The following is a 15,153-nucleotide window of genomic DNA, read 5'->3' as shown; positions in this document are numbered from 1 at the left end:
GAATAGTTTGATACCGCGAAATACCGTTAGAGTAATAGTAGTTGCATAAATTGTGTTGTAAATAGTATAAGTTGTGTGTACAGAGTGAGACAAATAAATTCGTTAAGTATTTTATCGTGAGTTTAAATAGTGGACCCACGGAATCCGTAACAATTGGTGTCGGAAGTGCGATTCAAGTGGATTTTAAGAAGAAATTAAGTGGATTGGAAGATTTTTAGACCGAATTAGAGTATTTTTATGGTTGGTACAAGGGAGCAAGCGAAGAAAATGGAGGAAGTAAGCAAATTATTGGGCGATTTTATGGAGAATATGAGAAGAGAGAAAGCAGAAGAAAAAGACGAAGAAAAATTTCAAGAAGAACAGGACCGGATTGAGAAAATTTTCGAAGATTTCAAAGTTCAACGACAGCACGACAAACAAGAAGAACAGGACCGGCTTCAGAAAATTCTAGAAAATCAAGAAATTAGACAAGAACGGTTGGAGAAAATTGTTGAAGATTTAGAAGTACGTCGCCAGAAGGACAAAATTGAAGATCAAGACCGCATGCAGAAAAGTCTCGAAAATTCGGAAAGAAGACAGCAGAACCACCTTCAAAAAGCCGTAGAAGATCTGGAGGAGCGCCTTCAGCAGAAAATGGAAAAATTAGAGATGGACCTACAGAAGACCAAGGCAAAAGTAAGAACACCTGGCGTTCAAGGAACTGCGAACCTTAAGGCCCCAACCACTGATGGACAAACCACCTGGACTATGTACCACCGCCAGTTTGAAGCAGCGGCTGCTGCCAATGGATGGACTGACCAGGAGAAAGCAGCGGCACTTGTCATCGCGCTGCGTGGCCCTGCCCTCGAACTGCTACAAACTATTCCTGCAGCCCAACAGCAGGAGTATGGGACTTTGGTCGCTGCATTGGACCGAAGATATGGCGACCAACATCGACGCCAACTTTCCCAGGCCCAGATCAAGACACGCCTGCAGAGGTCCGGAGAGAGTCTGCAGGAATTTGAAGCAACGGCTGGTACATCTAGCATATGTCGGCTGGTACATCTAGCATACCCAGGAGCACCGGAAGGATTTAGGGAGGAACTCGCTGCTCAGTGCTTTATCAGCGGACTGAGGGACAACGAATTACAGAGGGCGCTGCAAATATCTCGATTTTCTACCAGCAGCGAAGCACTGGTCAGGGCGCTGGAAATAGAAGCTGCATTTAGCGCCATTCCTAAACTGAAGATAGGCTCGGTAACGGTTGACGAACAGCCAAAGAGTTCTCACATACGTTTGGAGGAGATGTTTAATAAACTATGTGAGTTACTAGTGAACAAGAGAGTCAACAACACCCAGACAGAGAACCAGAGAAGATCCATTAGGTGCTATAGATGTGGCAGGAATGGCCATATCCAACGGGATTGCCGCATCCAAATGCCATTCCGTTCATCAGCAAGAGAACATCGGCACATCGGAAGATCCCAGGACATAAGTTGCTATAGATGTGGCAGGAGTGGCCACATCAAACGGGATTGCCGCGCCCAGGTGCGATTCCGTTTACCATCAAGAGAACATAGGCACCAGGAAATAAATAGTAATGAGCGAGTATTGGCTGAAGAAAACAGAGCCTCTAGGATGTTTTCCATTAGGAGTCTAGGAAAAACCGCTGACAGTTTTGTGATCAACGGGAAGGTCAATGGTAAAAGAATTCGAATGACTGTGGATACAGGCGCTATGGTATCGTTGGTGCGGACTAACTCAGTGCAAGGATTGAAGATGATACCTCTTAGAAAAAGAGTGTATTTACGTACAGTTACGGGGGAAATGGCCGTTGTACGGGGAGAGGCTTTCATGGAACTGGAGTTAGGGAATTTGAAGTTTCGGCATAGCGTTTTAGTGGCAGACATTGAAGATGATTTTATCATGGGTATGGATGTGATCAGTCAACATGGTTTTTCGTTCGATCACCATAGAAACATCCTGAAAATCGGAAATGAGGAATTTTCTGTATCTAAAGAGAAGAGACCAGGAAATATGGAAGCAAGATCAGCGGAAATTGTGATGATACCTGGTGATGCCAAGAAGACTGTGTTCGGGAAAATAGAGAAAACCTCTGGGTGCCGTGTAGGACGGATACAAATTATCGGCAACGAGCCAGATCGACGACGGGCTAACCTGGACAAGAAAATGCAACATCGCGAAAGCACCATCAGAGTAAAGAATTTTAAACTGAGAACTGACGAACAATGGACGACGATACAATTGAGGAAAGATCAAATGGAAGATCCAGACATCGGAGCAATACTATGGCTCAAGGAAGGTAACGGCGAGAGACCACCGTGCCAGGATATTGCGGACAGAGGGCTGGTTTTCAAAGCTCTCTGGGCTCAGTGGAATTCACTGGTGATTGAGAATGGATTGTTAAAGCGCACGTGGGAAAGTGCGGATGGCAGGACAGTAACAACTCAGTTACTGGTACCAAGGAAGAAAGTTACCCAGGTATTGGAAGAAATTCACGGTGGTAAAACTGGAGCCCATCTTGAGGTAAACAAGACCCTGAGCAAGCTGAAACCGTTTTTACTGGGTGAATTATTGTGAAGATGTTAAGAAATGGTGTCAACGTTGTAAGATTTGCGCAGCTAGACAAGGACCAAGTACTCGATCTGGAGGAAAAATGGAACAAGATAACGTTGGACTGTCGTTCGAAAGAATCGTTAGGAAGGAAAGATTACTGGACGTTCATAAGGCCGTTAGAAGTAAGATTGCGCTAGCCAGTGACCGGATGAAAGCTCGTTACGACCTCAGAGCTAATTCTACGGGATTTCAACAGGACGATATGGTATGGTTATATAACCCTCAGCGCAAGAAAGGGAGGTCCCCAAAGTTAACTCCAGCATGGGAAGGTCCTTATACAGTCATCAAGAGGATAAATGATGTTGTGTACCGGATTCAGCGCAGCCCTAGAAGTAAGATGAAAGTAGTTCATCTCGATCGATTGAAGAGATACCAGACAGGAAACCTTGATCGGGACGATCAAATTTGGGAAGGGGGCAATGCCAAGATCAGGGTGTATTACTGGTTGCATAACTGCATTACTGCTACATAACCGTAACGTGCATTGAGGAACCTGGCGAATTCGCCAGAAAGTAAAAGAGAATTACAGAATTCTTTAGAAAATTCCAGAAACCATCGCCAGGGGGTATATAAGGCCCGCGCTTTGACAGTTGGAGCAGTCTGAAGATAGTCTGAAGTCTGAAGTTTGATAATATCGCGAAATACCGTTAGAGTAATAGTAGTTGCATAAATTGTGTTGTAAATAGTATAAGTTGTGTGTACAGAGTGAGACAAATAAATTCGTTAAGTATTTTATCGTGAGTTTAAATAGTGGACCCACGGAATCCGTAACAATATTTTTATAAAATGCTTTCAATTTCCTGGTTAGATTAGTGATAGTTTTCTGTTACATGAATTCAAAAGAAGACTTTTTGTAATTTTTTTCTTCTGTTTAAATCATATCGCACCTTCAATCATAAAGTGAACTAAAGTCATAATACTATGCGTTGTGCCACTTTATGATTAAAGGTATGATTAAAGCAAATTATAGTCATTAAAAATGAACGTTCCAATATTAAACACATAGAGAAAGTTTGTTTTATTTAATTTTTCAGCCAATCAACGATGAAACGTTTGTTTTAACAACTCTCGTTCAATGGAAAAGGTCCAATGGGAAGTTCAAATGCAAGAATTGCAGTTTCACCTCGAACAGTTCCAAGGTATTTTACGAACATTTGGAGGTGTGTAATGGAGTTGTGAACGCTAACGGCTCGGTGACTTGTGCAGTCTGTCATACGAGTGTGCCAAAGACTAGATGGGCGCACCATAAATACCGGCGTCACAATAACTTAGCATGGAGGGAAGGAGAACCTCCATTGGTAAGTAGCGCATTCATTTTTGCATTTATACTTTATTTTGTAATCGGATAATTTCTTTATGTTAAACGGTTCTATAGTCTAGCAAAAAAATACTAGCAAAGCTACAAAGGTGTTATGCAGAAGACTGGCGGGAAATAGGTGGGGCTGCGCCCCTAACATTTTGCGCTGGATGTGTACCATGATAGTAAGACCTATGCTTACCTATGGAGCAGTTGCTTGGTACACAAAACTAGAGCAACGTACAGCAAGGCAAAGCCTGTGTACAGAGTCTGGCATGTATCTGCATCACAGGTGCCATGAGAACATGTCCAACAGCAGCCAAGGAGGTCATTCTAGACCTAACACCACTGCATATAGTCGTCGGTAGTTATGCCAATGCGACAATGATTAGAATGGTCATTGACGGAAGCAGTACTGGGAGAATTTTCAAGTCAGGGGCTTGGAACACCCACACCAAAAAGGAAATTCCACTTCTCCAACTCCCAGTGGATGACATACCAAGAATTTTCAACTTTGAGAAACACCTCACTGTAGTATTGAGTAATAAAGAGGATTGGAAGGAGGAAACGCTTACTCAGCAAAACGTTGAGCAAAGTATACGATTAGCGATACGATTAGCGGAACGCCAAGCACTCGATTTTGGTATTCTCGTTGCCGTACGAATCGTTTTCTGGATACGCGTTGAGCACATATTGACAGCATCGCAATTTCGCAAGTATCTACTAGTCAAATGTGAATAAAAAATGAAAAATGTCAATGTTACGTGACTTTCATAACCTACTGTTGAGTTACGTCAACCTATTTTTCTATGGATATGTCATTATTCTTATTATACGAGGGAAATGTTGAAAACGCTTCTCAGAATTTTCGATGTTTTGAACAATATTTATAGCTGCCAAGTCGTAAATTATCAATTACTTATTGAGGAGTCTAATAGTTTCAATAACTGTACCAGTAAAATACTAAAATACTTAAATATTATGACGAAGCCACGATTTCAATATTATTTTAATGCGATCAACATGAACTGTACCGGGAAGGCGTGAAATACGAAAATTTCTGATTTCGGAATTTTTTCAAATCAACTGAAATGCACCAAGCCATATCTAAAATAAATTGTATGCAAATTAATAATTAATTATTGTAATTATTTATTTGAGATTATTAAAAATTATTGTTTATATTATATATTAATATATAATTGAAACAATTCCTCTAATTCTGAAGATGGGACAGATATACTGTTTGAAACATCAAATATTTTCTGTTTGATAAAAATTACAACTCAAAGGTTTTACTTAAATACAAATTTGAATACCTGATAAAAAAGTTTTTGACATATTGATAACTTAAAAATAGAAAGTAAGAACCAATGAAAAATAATGTTATATAAAGCTATATCTTTTGGTATTTTGCAATAATGTTGACAGTGACAGACTGAATGTAGAATGTTTAGGAGGGGAGTTAATCACCGCGACCTTACAGATCGATTGTGTGTTCCCCTATGATGTTATAACTCATCATACAGTCTCAGGGCTTTAACAAAAGCCAGTATCTGAGACGGCTCCACAGAGGCCAGCTCCCCATCCTCGACAAGTACCAAAGTTCATGGCACGAATGGTCGTCGTCTCGGCGCACTCAGTGATAAGGTGTTCTGGTGTTTCCCCATTTTCCCCACAAAATCTGCATTCGCCGTTGTTTTTCAGCTTCAGCCTACTGAGGTGTTCGTTGGGGAGACAGTGTCCTGTTAGAAACCCCGTGACAATCCGAAGATTGTTTTTAATTAACTAAAGGAAAACCTTTCATTTCTCTCGGTCGTAAGTTCTGATGAACTTTTTCGAGTGTCTTAGACCGTTAGAGGACACCCATTCCAAGTTACGGATGGAGTCTTCCAGATTCTTCAGTTCCGCTTTCAGTTGATTCCCGTTTGGAGAACAGAACGGTTCTGGTCCAGTTAGTGGAGTGTTTGCTCCTTTTCTATCTAGATCATTTGCTTTTTCATTGCCTTCTATCCCTTGGTCAGCAGGCACCCAGAGTAGGAGGACTTCTCCTACTCGGCCTAATTCCTCTTTGCCTAATTGCCTTTCTTCTTCTTTGCCTAATTTGTTGAGCTTCTCTATGCATTCTTTAACCAACTTCAAATTGATGGTTACTGAGTTGATCGCGTTTAGTGCTACTGGACTATCGGATAGGATGGCAATTTCCTGTTTTCGATAGTTCCTATCTAAAATAAATTGTACGCATCTTTCGATAGCGTAAATTTCTGCCTGAAGGATACTGTGGTAGGAGCCTATTGGTTCGGAGTATTTAGTTTCCGCCCAAAATATTCCTATCCCTGTCCCTGCTTTGGTTTTGGAAGCATCAGGGCCCGAATTCTGTAATTTAGAAAACGCTAAGCGCGTTTAGATGCTCAGCGTATATGACGTTAATTTTCGCTGAGCGGGCACTTAACTACCGAGTTGGGTATTCTCATCTGACGCGCTTGGCGTCTTTATTGATTGTGCTAAGCGCTTTGAAAACGGTTGCCTTAAAGGATCGTTTTGTCGAACTGTCAGTGAAAATCGGAAAAATTGTGATTTTGTGCATTATTTTGCACTTTAATGAAAATTACTATTTCTTCTATAAATTCCTCACTCAGGTACGAGGTTTGTATGATATAACGTTGTCTCGGGTAGTAAAAATTAAGTGAAAATGAACTCGAACTGGGCGTCGCGTCGCGTTGTATTCTGACAATTTCAAATGTTAATAAAATTGCCGAAAAATGTGAACGCGTACAGGAGAGCAGAATTAGGGCGTTGTTGGGTAAAATAACATTCAATAACTCAAATTTCCCGGATATTCAACTTTCCCGAAACAACATTTTACAGCTTCACAGTTTCTCACACCGATTTGATCAATAGCAAAAATGGAAAAAAAAGTAAATAAAGTGCTCCTTACATAATCAAAACATTAAATAGGTATACATATACAGCATATACTATGAGAGGATAAAATATAATTTGCAATATTAATGAACTAATGAATTACTTTTTTTAGTCAACTAGTGATTAAATCTTTTATGAACATCTAAAATTATAATTATATACCTTAAAAAGTTATTGTTATAGCCCCAATTATGACCCCACTAGCAAAACTGGTGCCGGAACTGAAATTGATTGCAATATAAATAAATTAGTTCCTTCACATGTACTCCGACCCGATAAAATCAGAGTACCTAAACCGACGAGTAGCGACAGTAGTTTTCAATTTTCTTTGCGGCTGCGCGAAATAAGTAGGTTATCTGTCATACGAAGAAGCGAAGTTGCCACTGTTGCCATTTATCAAATATCTCTATATACTTTATTTCAAGTATACCTCAGGCAACGAATCGTTTTTTTAATTATTTATTAGCAGTAAGATATTTTATACATTCAAATTTAGAAATAAGGATAAAACAAAACAAAAAAGATATATATAAAACTTTATAATTAATTCCACTTCAAATTGTGAGCAGTGTATACCATGTTTATAGGACCACTTCATAAGTTGAGCAGTTAAATACGTAGTCTATCTGTCAAACACGTCAAAAGAGAGAGAAAGAAAATTTGGTCCCACCACATCAAAAGAGCCGACGGTTTCTGTCGCTACTCGGCGATCTACGTACTCTGGTAAAAAAGTCGGGGATCGGCAAATACAATAGAATTAGATACGACTGTCGGAACGTGTGCAAAGCCGGCTCCGTCTCCGGCATTGATTTTGTCGGTGTGTGTACAAGCGCTCTAAATCTCCATTCATGGGCACGAAAAACGGCCACCTTAAAATGTTCATGTTTTTTAAACTTTTATATATATTGTGTTCTAGTGCACTGATTTTAATGATTTTTTAAGCAATTTATAGCTACATTATTTGAGTTTTTATAATAATAATAGCTCCCGTATATAGCGTTTAACGCCTTGGGAGTAGCAAGGTACAGCTTGCTATACTAGAGCCGTTCGGTATACAAGGAAGGTAATGTGGCTAGCACTACGCTTCAACCGCCTATTATTACCTCAGGATTGTGAATCCCAAGTACTCATTTAAGGCTGAGTCGACCTAGGTACCCAAACTATTTTTATTTTAACAAAAATAGTCGGCTGATGAAATGCCGGGTGTGGGAATCGAACCCACACCTTGAGATTGGTAGACGAGAGCCTGTACCTCTACGCCACCGGGCACCTTTATTTGAGTTTTATCTTCCTAAATTAAAAATGAAATTTGCCATCTGTCAATTATACGAGGAAAAACAAAATGTTGATATTTTGGTGAATGTTTGAAACACCCTGTGGAGTACGTTAACAAAGCAAGGAATTTAAGAATCACTTTATCATCTAAGTGTATCTTTTCTCGATAGTTTGTTTTTTGATTCATCTCAGTAGCTTTTTTTTGGAGATATTCGGTTTTGAAGACACTAACAATTTTTCGAAATTTTTATTTTAAAGCCATGACTTTGCTTTTGGTCTTAGTCAATAGACCTATAAAATAATGTTTATGACTTATTTAATGTCACTGTCTTTGAAAAATCAATTATTATTGTTTGTTAGGCAGTTACTCTAGCAGATATGATTTTAGTCCAAAAGTTGATCTCTACCATAATCAATTAAAGCAGTAATAGCCGATACTTCAGAACTTAAAACCATCTCTACTAGAATAAACGTCAATAAACAATAATAATATGACTCTTCAATGACAGTGGCATTACAAAAACAGTATAAAATTAATGCAAAAATTGCTAATTTCTCCAATAAAAAAATAAAGCTATTGAGATGAATCAAAAAATAAATTATCGGGAAAAGACGTACCTAGATGATAAAATGATTTTTAAATTCCTTACATTGTTAACACATTCCACAGGGTGATCTCTATCTTGTTCAATTAAATCAACAATAGCCGATACAACTTCTGAACTTAAAACCATCTCTGCTAGTTTTCTTCTTACAGTGCCGTACTCTACACAGAACGTCGGCTACCTCTCCCATGTACTTATTATGTATGTCATCAGTAATTCACAAGTACACGGGACCTACAGTTTATCGCCGAATCCGAAGGGCACTATTTGAGAGGCAGTACAAGGCAAATATACTCAATGTGGTTTGCCATTGCCTTCCTTGAATATCTGCTAGTGTAATTGTTAATAAACAATAATAATATGATTTTTGAATGATAGTGACATTACAAGAACAATAAACAGTATTTCATAGGTGTGTTGATTAGGACCAAAAGCAAAGGCATGCTTTTAATGCTAAAATCGTTATTAATTCTCTCCAATCTCCAATAAAAGTAAAGCTATTCAAATGAACCAAATAACAAACTGTCGAGAGAAGATGTTCCTAGTTGATAAAATTATTTTTAAATACCTTGCTTTGTTAACATATTCCACAGGGTGTTTCAAACTTTCACCAAAATATCAACATTTTGTTTTCCCTCATAATTGACAGATAGGAACTTCCATTTCCAATTTAGAACAAGATACTAAAAAGTCAAATAATTTAGCTACAAATTGCTTAAGAAATCATTAAAATGACCCCACTAGAACAAAATATATTAAACTTTAAAATATATCAAAATATTTATCCCTGTTTTTCGTGCCGTTGAGTATAGTTTGACATATCTTTCTCTACTTGAAAGGCAGGCGGCTACTGCGAGCGTAACTAAACTAAGCTAAGAATATGAAAACAAACGGCAACTAAACGAAAATAAGTTTCATCGGCCACTGGGAACGATTTTCGCTCTGTAGTCAGCTAAATTAGTTACGTTTTCGTATTGTATCTCTGCTATCATAGCGCGAATATAATCGCTGCGAAAAATTCGCTGGAACCTAAACTACGATTCGAATCTTCGTTCATAATTTTCGTTTAGTTTCGCTCAAGTGGCCGCTGATGCATTTAAAAGTATGTGAGCTGATTTTTACAAATCTTATCTTCGCTTGGCTTAGTTTAGTTTCGCTCTCAGTGGCCGCCCACCTGAAAAGTGGAATTCGCAGAAATCGCAAACTTATACCTACGTTTTCTAATTATTTTATCAACTAATGAAGGAGAATATTCATTGCACTCAGCTATATTCCTAATGTAATTTCTTTCTATTTCATATCTTTCGTTGATAAGTGGAAAACTAAGTAGTCAGTACCAACCTACAGGGGTGGACGGGGAAGTGGAAACCGGCCCGGGAAAAACAGGCAACCGGCCCAAATCCACAAAAAGAAAATGACCATAACGAAGAAACATACTTTATTTATTAATATATAAGTAAGGGTGTTTTTCGCTCGTGCAAACAAGCTCTTTTGCCTCGGGTTTAAAAAAAAATTGTCTTGATCAAAATTTTCGTAAAGACCAATATTGAGTCGGACATCTAAATTTTTACTACAAAATGGCTCAGTTTTACAGGGTTCTACTGCCTTATTTCCATTTCGATAACGGTAATTTGATCTTGAATAGTCTACGATTTTGAGTCACGATTTTGAGAAACTTTAAGACTTCCTGATTCATTTATTTCAGCTGACCCAATCCTCTGTGAAATACATTACTTTTAGCTTTTTGGGTATATACTTTCTTACACATTGTAGAAAGAAATTCTCTCCTTTCTGCTACAGCAGCAGCCTCTTCGTGTACATGTGTTTTTAACTGAATGAACCGCGGTCGCCATTAAAATTGCAGCATTTTTTAGGTTATTATATAGTTCTTATCACGAAACTTTTCCTCTATACTTTTCTACATTTGGCATTTTGTATGATAATGCCATGACTCAAACGAAAAAAACCTAGGCAATACCTAGGCAGTGGATATAAATGTGTTCTAATGTAATGCTATGTTACAGTCCATAATAAATATTTGGATTTTCGAGACATTAATATTTTATTATCTAATCTAGTTTAAACCTTAGTTAACTCTTCTCTGCTGTCTCAGTAATTTTTAGCAAATTCATTTTAGCAATATTTTAAACAATTTAGACTTGGCTTTTAGTTCTTAGACTTGGCTTTTAGTCCATCCCCAATTCAAGCCAAGCATAGATATGTTTTCTCCGTCAACCGCAGAGTTCGCGTCAAATTCGTCTACCTTTTTACAAAGGGGAGCTCGAAAAATATTGCACCGAGGCCCCCAGTTGTCAATCTACGGCTACCTTATTCTTAGTATACATTTAGATCGAGACAATTTAAATTTACTTAATGCTATTCATTCTTTTTTTTGCTGCCAGTCAGTCATATTATTAGTTATTAATAAAATAATATTGGGTAAAAACTATACAGGGTGAGTCTTAAATAAGTGCAAATATTTTCAGTGGTGGTATATTTCGACCCCAGGAACACGTCTAGGACGTTTTTTTTGCACAAAAAAAGGTTAAAAATCGAGCATTTTAAACAAAAATAACAAAAATTTTCAAACCGAACAAACAACAGATGATTATTAAAATTATAAGTGTCCCAAAGAAAGACATTTTACAATAGTTATTTTACAAATTGGTGTTTATGTTTAAAAGCAACTGACGATTATACTGATGCAATTTGATTAGTTAGTTATGGATCACTAAGGATCTTACGTCACTTTAGTTAGAAGATTAGCCATTTAATTTTTGCTAATCCAATTTTTTTGAGCTCAGATCGGGACTGGCCCACCGGGAATTTTCCCGTTTTCCCATATGGCCCATCCACCCCTGCCAACCTGATTAGTTTAACTTCTCTTATTTTTTGAAATAATCCAAAAATTATATCAAACTTTTGAGATGTTTCGGTTGCCTTCTTTTAATTATTCTTACTCTAGCTTTCAAAATTTTTATACTAAAACGTTTCATAACCGCTAATTATCTTGCTTTATTTTTTCTTTGACTATCTTTATACCAAAAATTTTACAAGTTCTCTTATAGTAAAATTTTTGGTATAAAGTGGCTTATTGTAGGTATAATTTTCAGGACTTACAAGACAAAGATTTCGTGTTCAGAACTCTGACCGCATTATACAAGGAGAAAAAACCGCTATACTGCGAACAATGTGACCAAGCCAAGAAATCCGTGGTGGGTTTCATGTCCCACAAGTTGACTTGTCGGAAATCGGCGGCAGAGATGGACAGTATAAAGGTGGCATGCCACATTTGCGGCAAAAAAATCTTGCCTGTCAGCATGAGTTTTCATTTGAAAATTCACAGCAAATCGGAGGAGCCTATTGAAGATTCTTTTTCTTCAATTGATGGTATCAATATGAATCAGCTGATCGAACCTGGTTCTAAGAGAAAGGCTGCCAGAGAGTAAGTTATGAAACAAATGTTATTTATACAAGGCGATTTACGGCTATGGTACATTAGAGGTTTATGGAGAACCGGCTGAACCGGTGATAGGACTTTTTTAAAAATTTGGATTTTTTTCATAAAGATACTTTTTTTTGACACTACTTGTATATCTTATAATTTTTCTATGTACTGACCTATACCTATCACTAATAGTGTTCCAGATAAAAATGAAACGTGTAAATTGATAAAAATACGATTTTGAATAAACATTGTTAAATCATAAATTCGGCTGAAATTATGTTTACAGGTTAAGGAAAGTCGATCTATCTAAATCGGATATCACCGGTTGGATATCAAACGGAGATCACAAAAATATTTATTTCTGTTTGTTATGAAATCGCTCAAACTGTTGTTATTTTAAATTTAAGCCTATGTATATTATTTAAAAAATCGAAACAAAATAAATTGGTTTCAACGATATATTATGTTCCTAGATCTAAACCTTCTGTTTTTTTCAGTAAAGCCATTTAAAAGATTATAATTCTGTTATAGTTGTTTCCTTTAAAGAAAATCGACACCATGACAAATACTCAAATTTTATTAATTATTACTCAAAGTATTAATTATTAATTAGACTTTACTTGCTAAATTTCTAAAATTGTTATGGTAACGAAATTTTTGAAATGAGACTATAATAATAAAATAATTAATTTTTAAATAGCTCAACTTAAGGATCGGAAGGTTTAGTTATAGGGTATAGGTAACGCTGAAAGTAGTTTAGATAGATAGAGCAGGCGCCTTTATGTACAAATCCAAATTTACCAAAAAATTTCGTCACCGGTTCTCCGTAAACGTCTAATGTACCATCCCCGTGAATCACCCTAGATAATGAGGAGAGAGAGAGAGAGAGGGAGAGAGTTTGTTTGGAAAAATACAGAGAGCAGTGAAAAGTTTAAGAAAAGTTGTTTAGTTTAAAATTTATCAGTAGTCCACCTCGTAGCAACAGTTTCTTGTATTATTTGTAGCTTATATTTTTTATTCAATGCAACTATATTTTAGAGCTCTTCAAATGATCAGCCAACTTAAAGGAGATAATGTCGAAGAAAATAAAGTAAGGTATTATTTTTAATTTTAAACATAGTTTAAATAGTGTGTATTTTATAGTTTTACACGGCACAGACTGATTTTCAAGAAAAATTCATAAAGGATTACTTCAATAAGCAATTATTAGAATCTTCAAAGATAGCTTGCTTCTTTCCAAAATGTGATACATTTTATGAGTCCATGAATAATGTTTTAGAACATTTAAATGTGTGTGATAAGAAACCTTTAGAGGTTAGTATCAAATGTAGAATTGAATTTACTCTGCCGTTACTTGGTGGAACTTGGTAATAAAACGGAAAATAAAATAAATGTTTATTAAATCCCCTTACACAGGGTATCCCAGAAATAAGTGCAAGTATTTCAACTAATAGTATAGTTCGACCCGAGAAACACGCTCATGAGGTTTTTTTGCGAAAAAAAAATTTTGAAAATTTTATATTTTTCTTTCACATTTTCCGTGAAATATTGAAAAACTTTTGAGTGCCACTTATTCAGTTTCTAAAATATAGTGCTTTGAGAGACAGCAATGTTGTCACCTCCTACATTATCCATACTCTGTATATTTCTAATTTATAAGTTTTTTAGTTCACATTTTAAAATTTCTACAAAAAAAATATTTAAATTAATTTTATTCACTGTATGTTTTTTAATCATTGTAGATTACTATTAAGTATAGTGCAACGTCTACTATATTTTGAATATCTCTTTTAGTTTAGTAAACTAAAATAATGAAACTAAATAATGAACGATTATAGCAGCTTTCCAACAGTTTAGAAGCGCCCTCTATTAGCTCTAACCTAATTACATCGATCTGATATCTATCGGAGTCCCACTTTCTTAGTCGGTGTATTAACAATGGGCGTCGAACAAGCTGAGATTCTGGTAATTGCGTATTTGCTGCTGATTATTGATTACCATTATTTTAAAAATTTTCAAAGTTAATTAACTCGGTTAGTATGAATTTATTTTAAAAATAGTAAATCAAATCAAATCAAGTTTATTGGTGAAAAATATTAAACATACACACAAGTCAATAATATAAAAATACAAAATTTTAGTATAATAATCACTTAAAACCAGCCAGATACATTGATAAAAAAGGTAAACTTATATAAAAAATAAAGAGAAAATATGGAGAAAATATCTTTCTTTTGGCCAGATCTACCACCCCTTAAAATACTTGCCCTTTTTTTCTCGGACACCTTGTATAGTGGCTTTAATAAATATTTGTTTTAATTTCCTTTAAAATGTAGAATTATTCAGGGTGATCCAGTGTTTCAAAAAAGCTCCGTATCAGATCCGCTTTTTTAGTTTTCCATTCCAACATGTATAATTGTTATGACTAATCATTAAACTGGATTTTTCTCAAAAGTATGCACGTGAAGAGGTATTTTCAATATTGCTATTGTAATCAGTGAAAAATTGTTCATTTTTTTATATATATCATCAATCTACATATCTCAAAACATCTCATAAAATAAAGTGGTGAGGGAAAGTTAAACAGTTTTTATTAAAATAAAGATAACTCTAGTTTAGGTTAACGGAATTGAACAAAATAGGGATCTTTTAAAATATCCTTTCTTCTTTAATCACCTACAACATAAACTTTGTCGCCACACATTTTGCTGTGGTAGTTAGAAGGTGCTGTTTTTCATCATAACAGATATTGCGGGTTTGCATAAAATAAATGGTAGCGTAAAGTTCATACCAAAAGTTGGCATATGATATGTCATACGATTCAGAGTGTCATTTTACCGACGGTGCCATTTAAAAATCAAAAAAATTCAAAAGTTGTAGCCATTTCCGGTGAAACCGGAAGTGACCGAAAACAATTGAATATGTCAATCAATCCTAATTTATGTCATATACTAACATACCAAATCTCGTTGTTTTATCTGAAAGAA

The 15,153-nt window shown here is 36.2% G+C and overlaps 1 protein-coding gene across 4 annotated transcripts in view; it reads left to right on the top strand.

The window, feature by feature from the left end:
• The window catches only part of LOC115891333, a 76,139-nt gene that overhangs the window by 21,080 nt on the left and 39,906 nt on the right, over nucleotides 1–15,153 (top strand). For all 4 annotated transcript variants that reach the window (XM_030911779.1, XM_030911781.1, XM_030911780.1 and 1 more), the window contains exons 6-9: nucleotides 3,651–3,914; nucleotides 11,832–12,163; nucleotides 13,205–13,256; nucleotides 13,310–13,480. In XM_030911779.1, the coding sequence (XP_030767639.1) occupies nucleotides 3,651–3,914; nucleotides 11,832–12,163; nucleotides 13,205–13,256; nucleotides 13,310–13,480 (819 nt within the window). The remainder of the gene's footprint in view (nucleotides 1–3,650; nucleotides 3,915–11,831; nucleotides 12,164–13,204; nucleotides 13,257–13,309; nucleotides 13,481–15,153) is intronic.

Source organism: Sitophilus oryzae, unplaced genomic scaffold (genome assembly GCF_002938485.1).
Source record: "Sitophilus oryzae breed Bouriz unplaced genomic scaffold, Soryzae_2.0 scaffold_980_pilon_pilon, whole genome shotgun sequence".
Taxonomy (NCBI): domain Eukaryota; kingdom Metazoa; phylum Arthropoda; class Insecta; order Coleoptera; family Curculionidae; genus Sitophilus; species Sitophilus oryzae.
The sequence above is the reverse complement of the archived record's forward strand: the minus strand, read 5'-3'. Positions and strand labels throughout refer to the sequence as shown.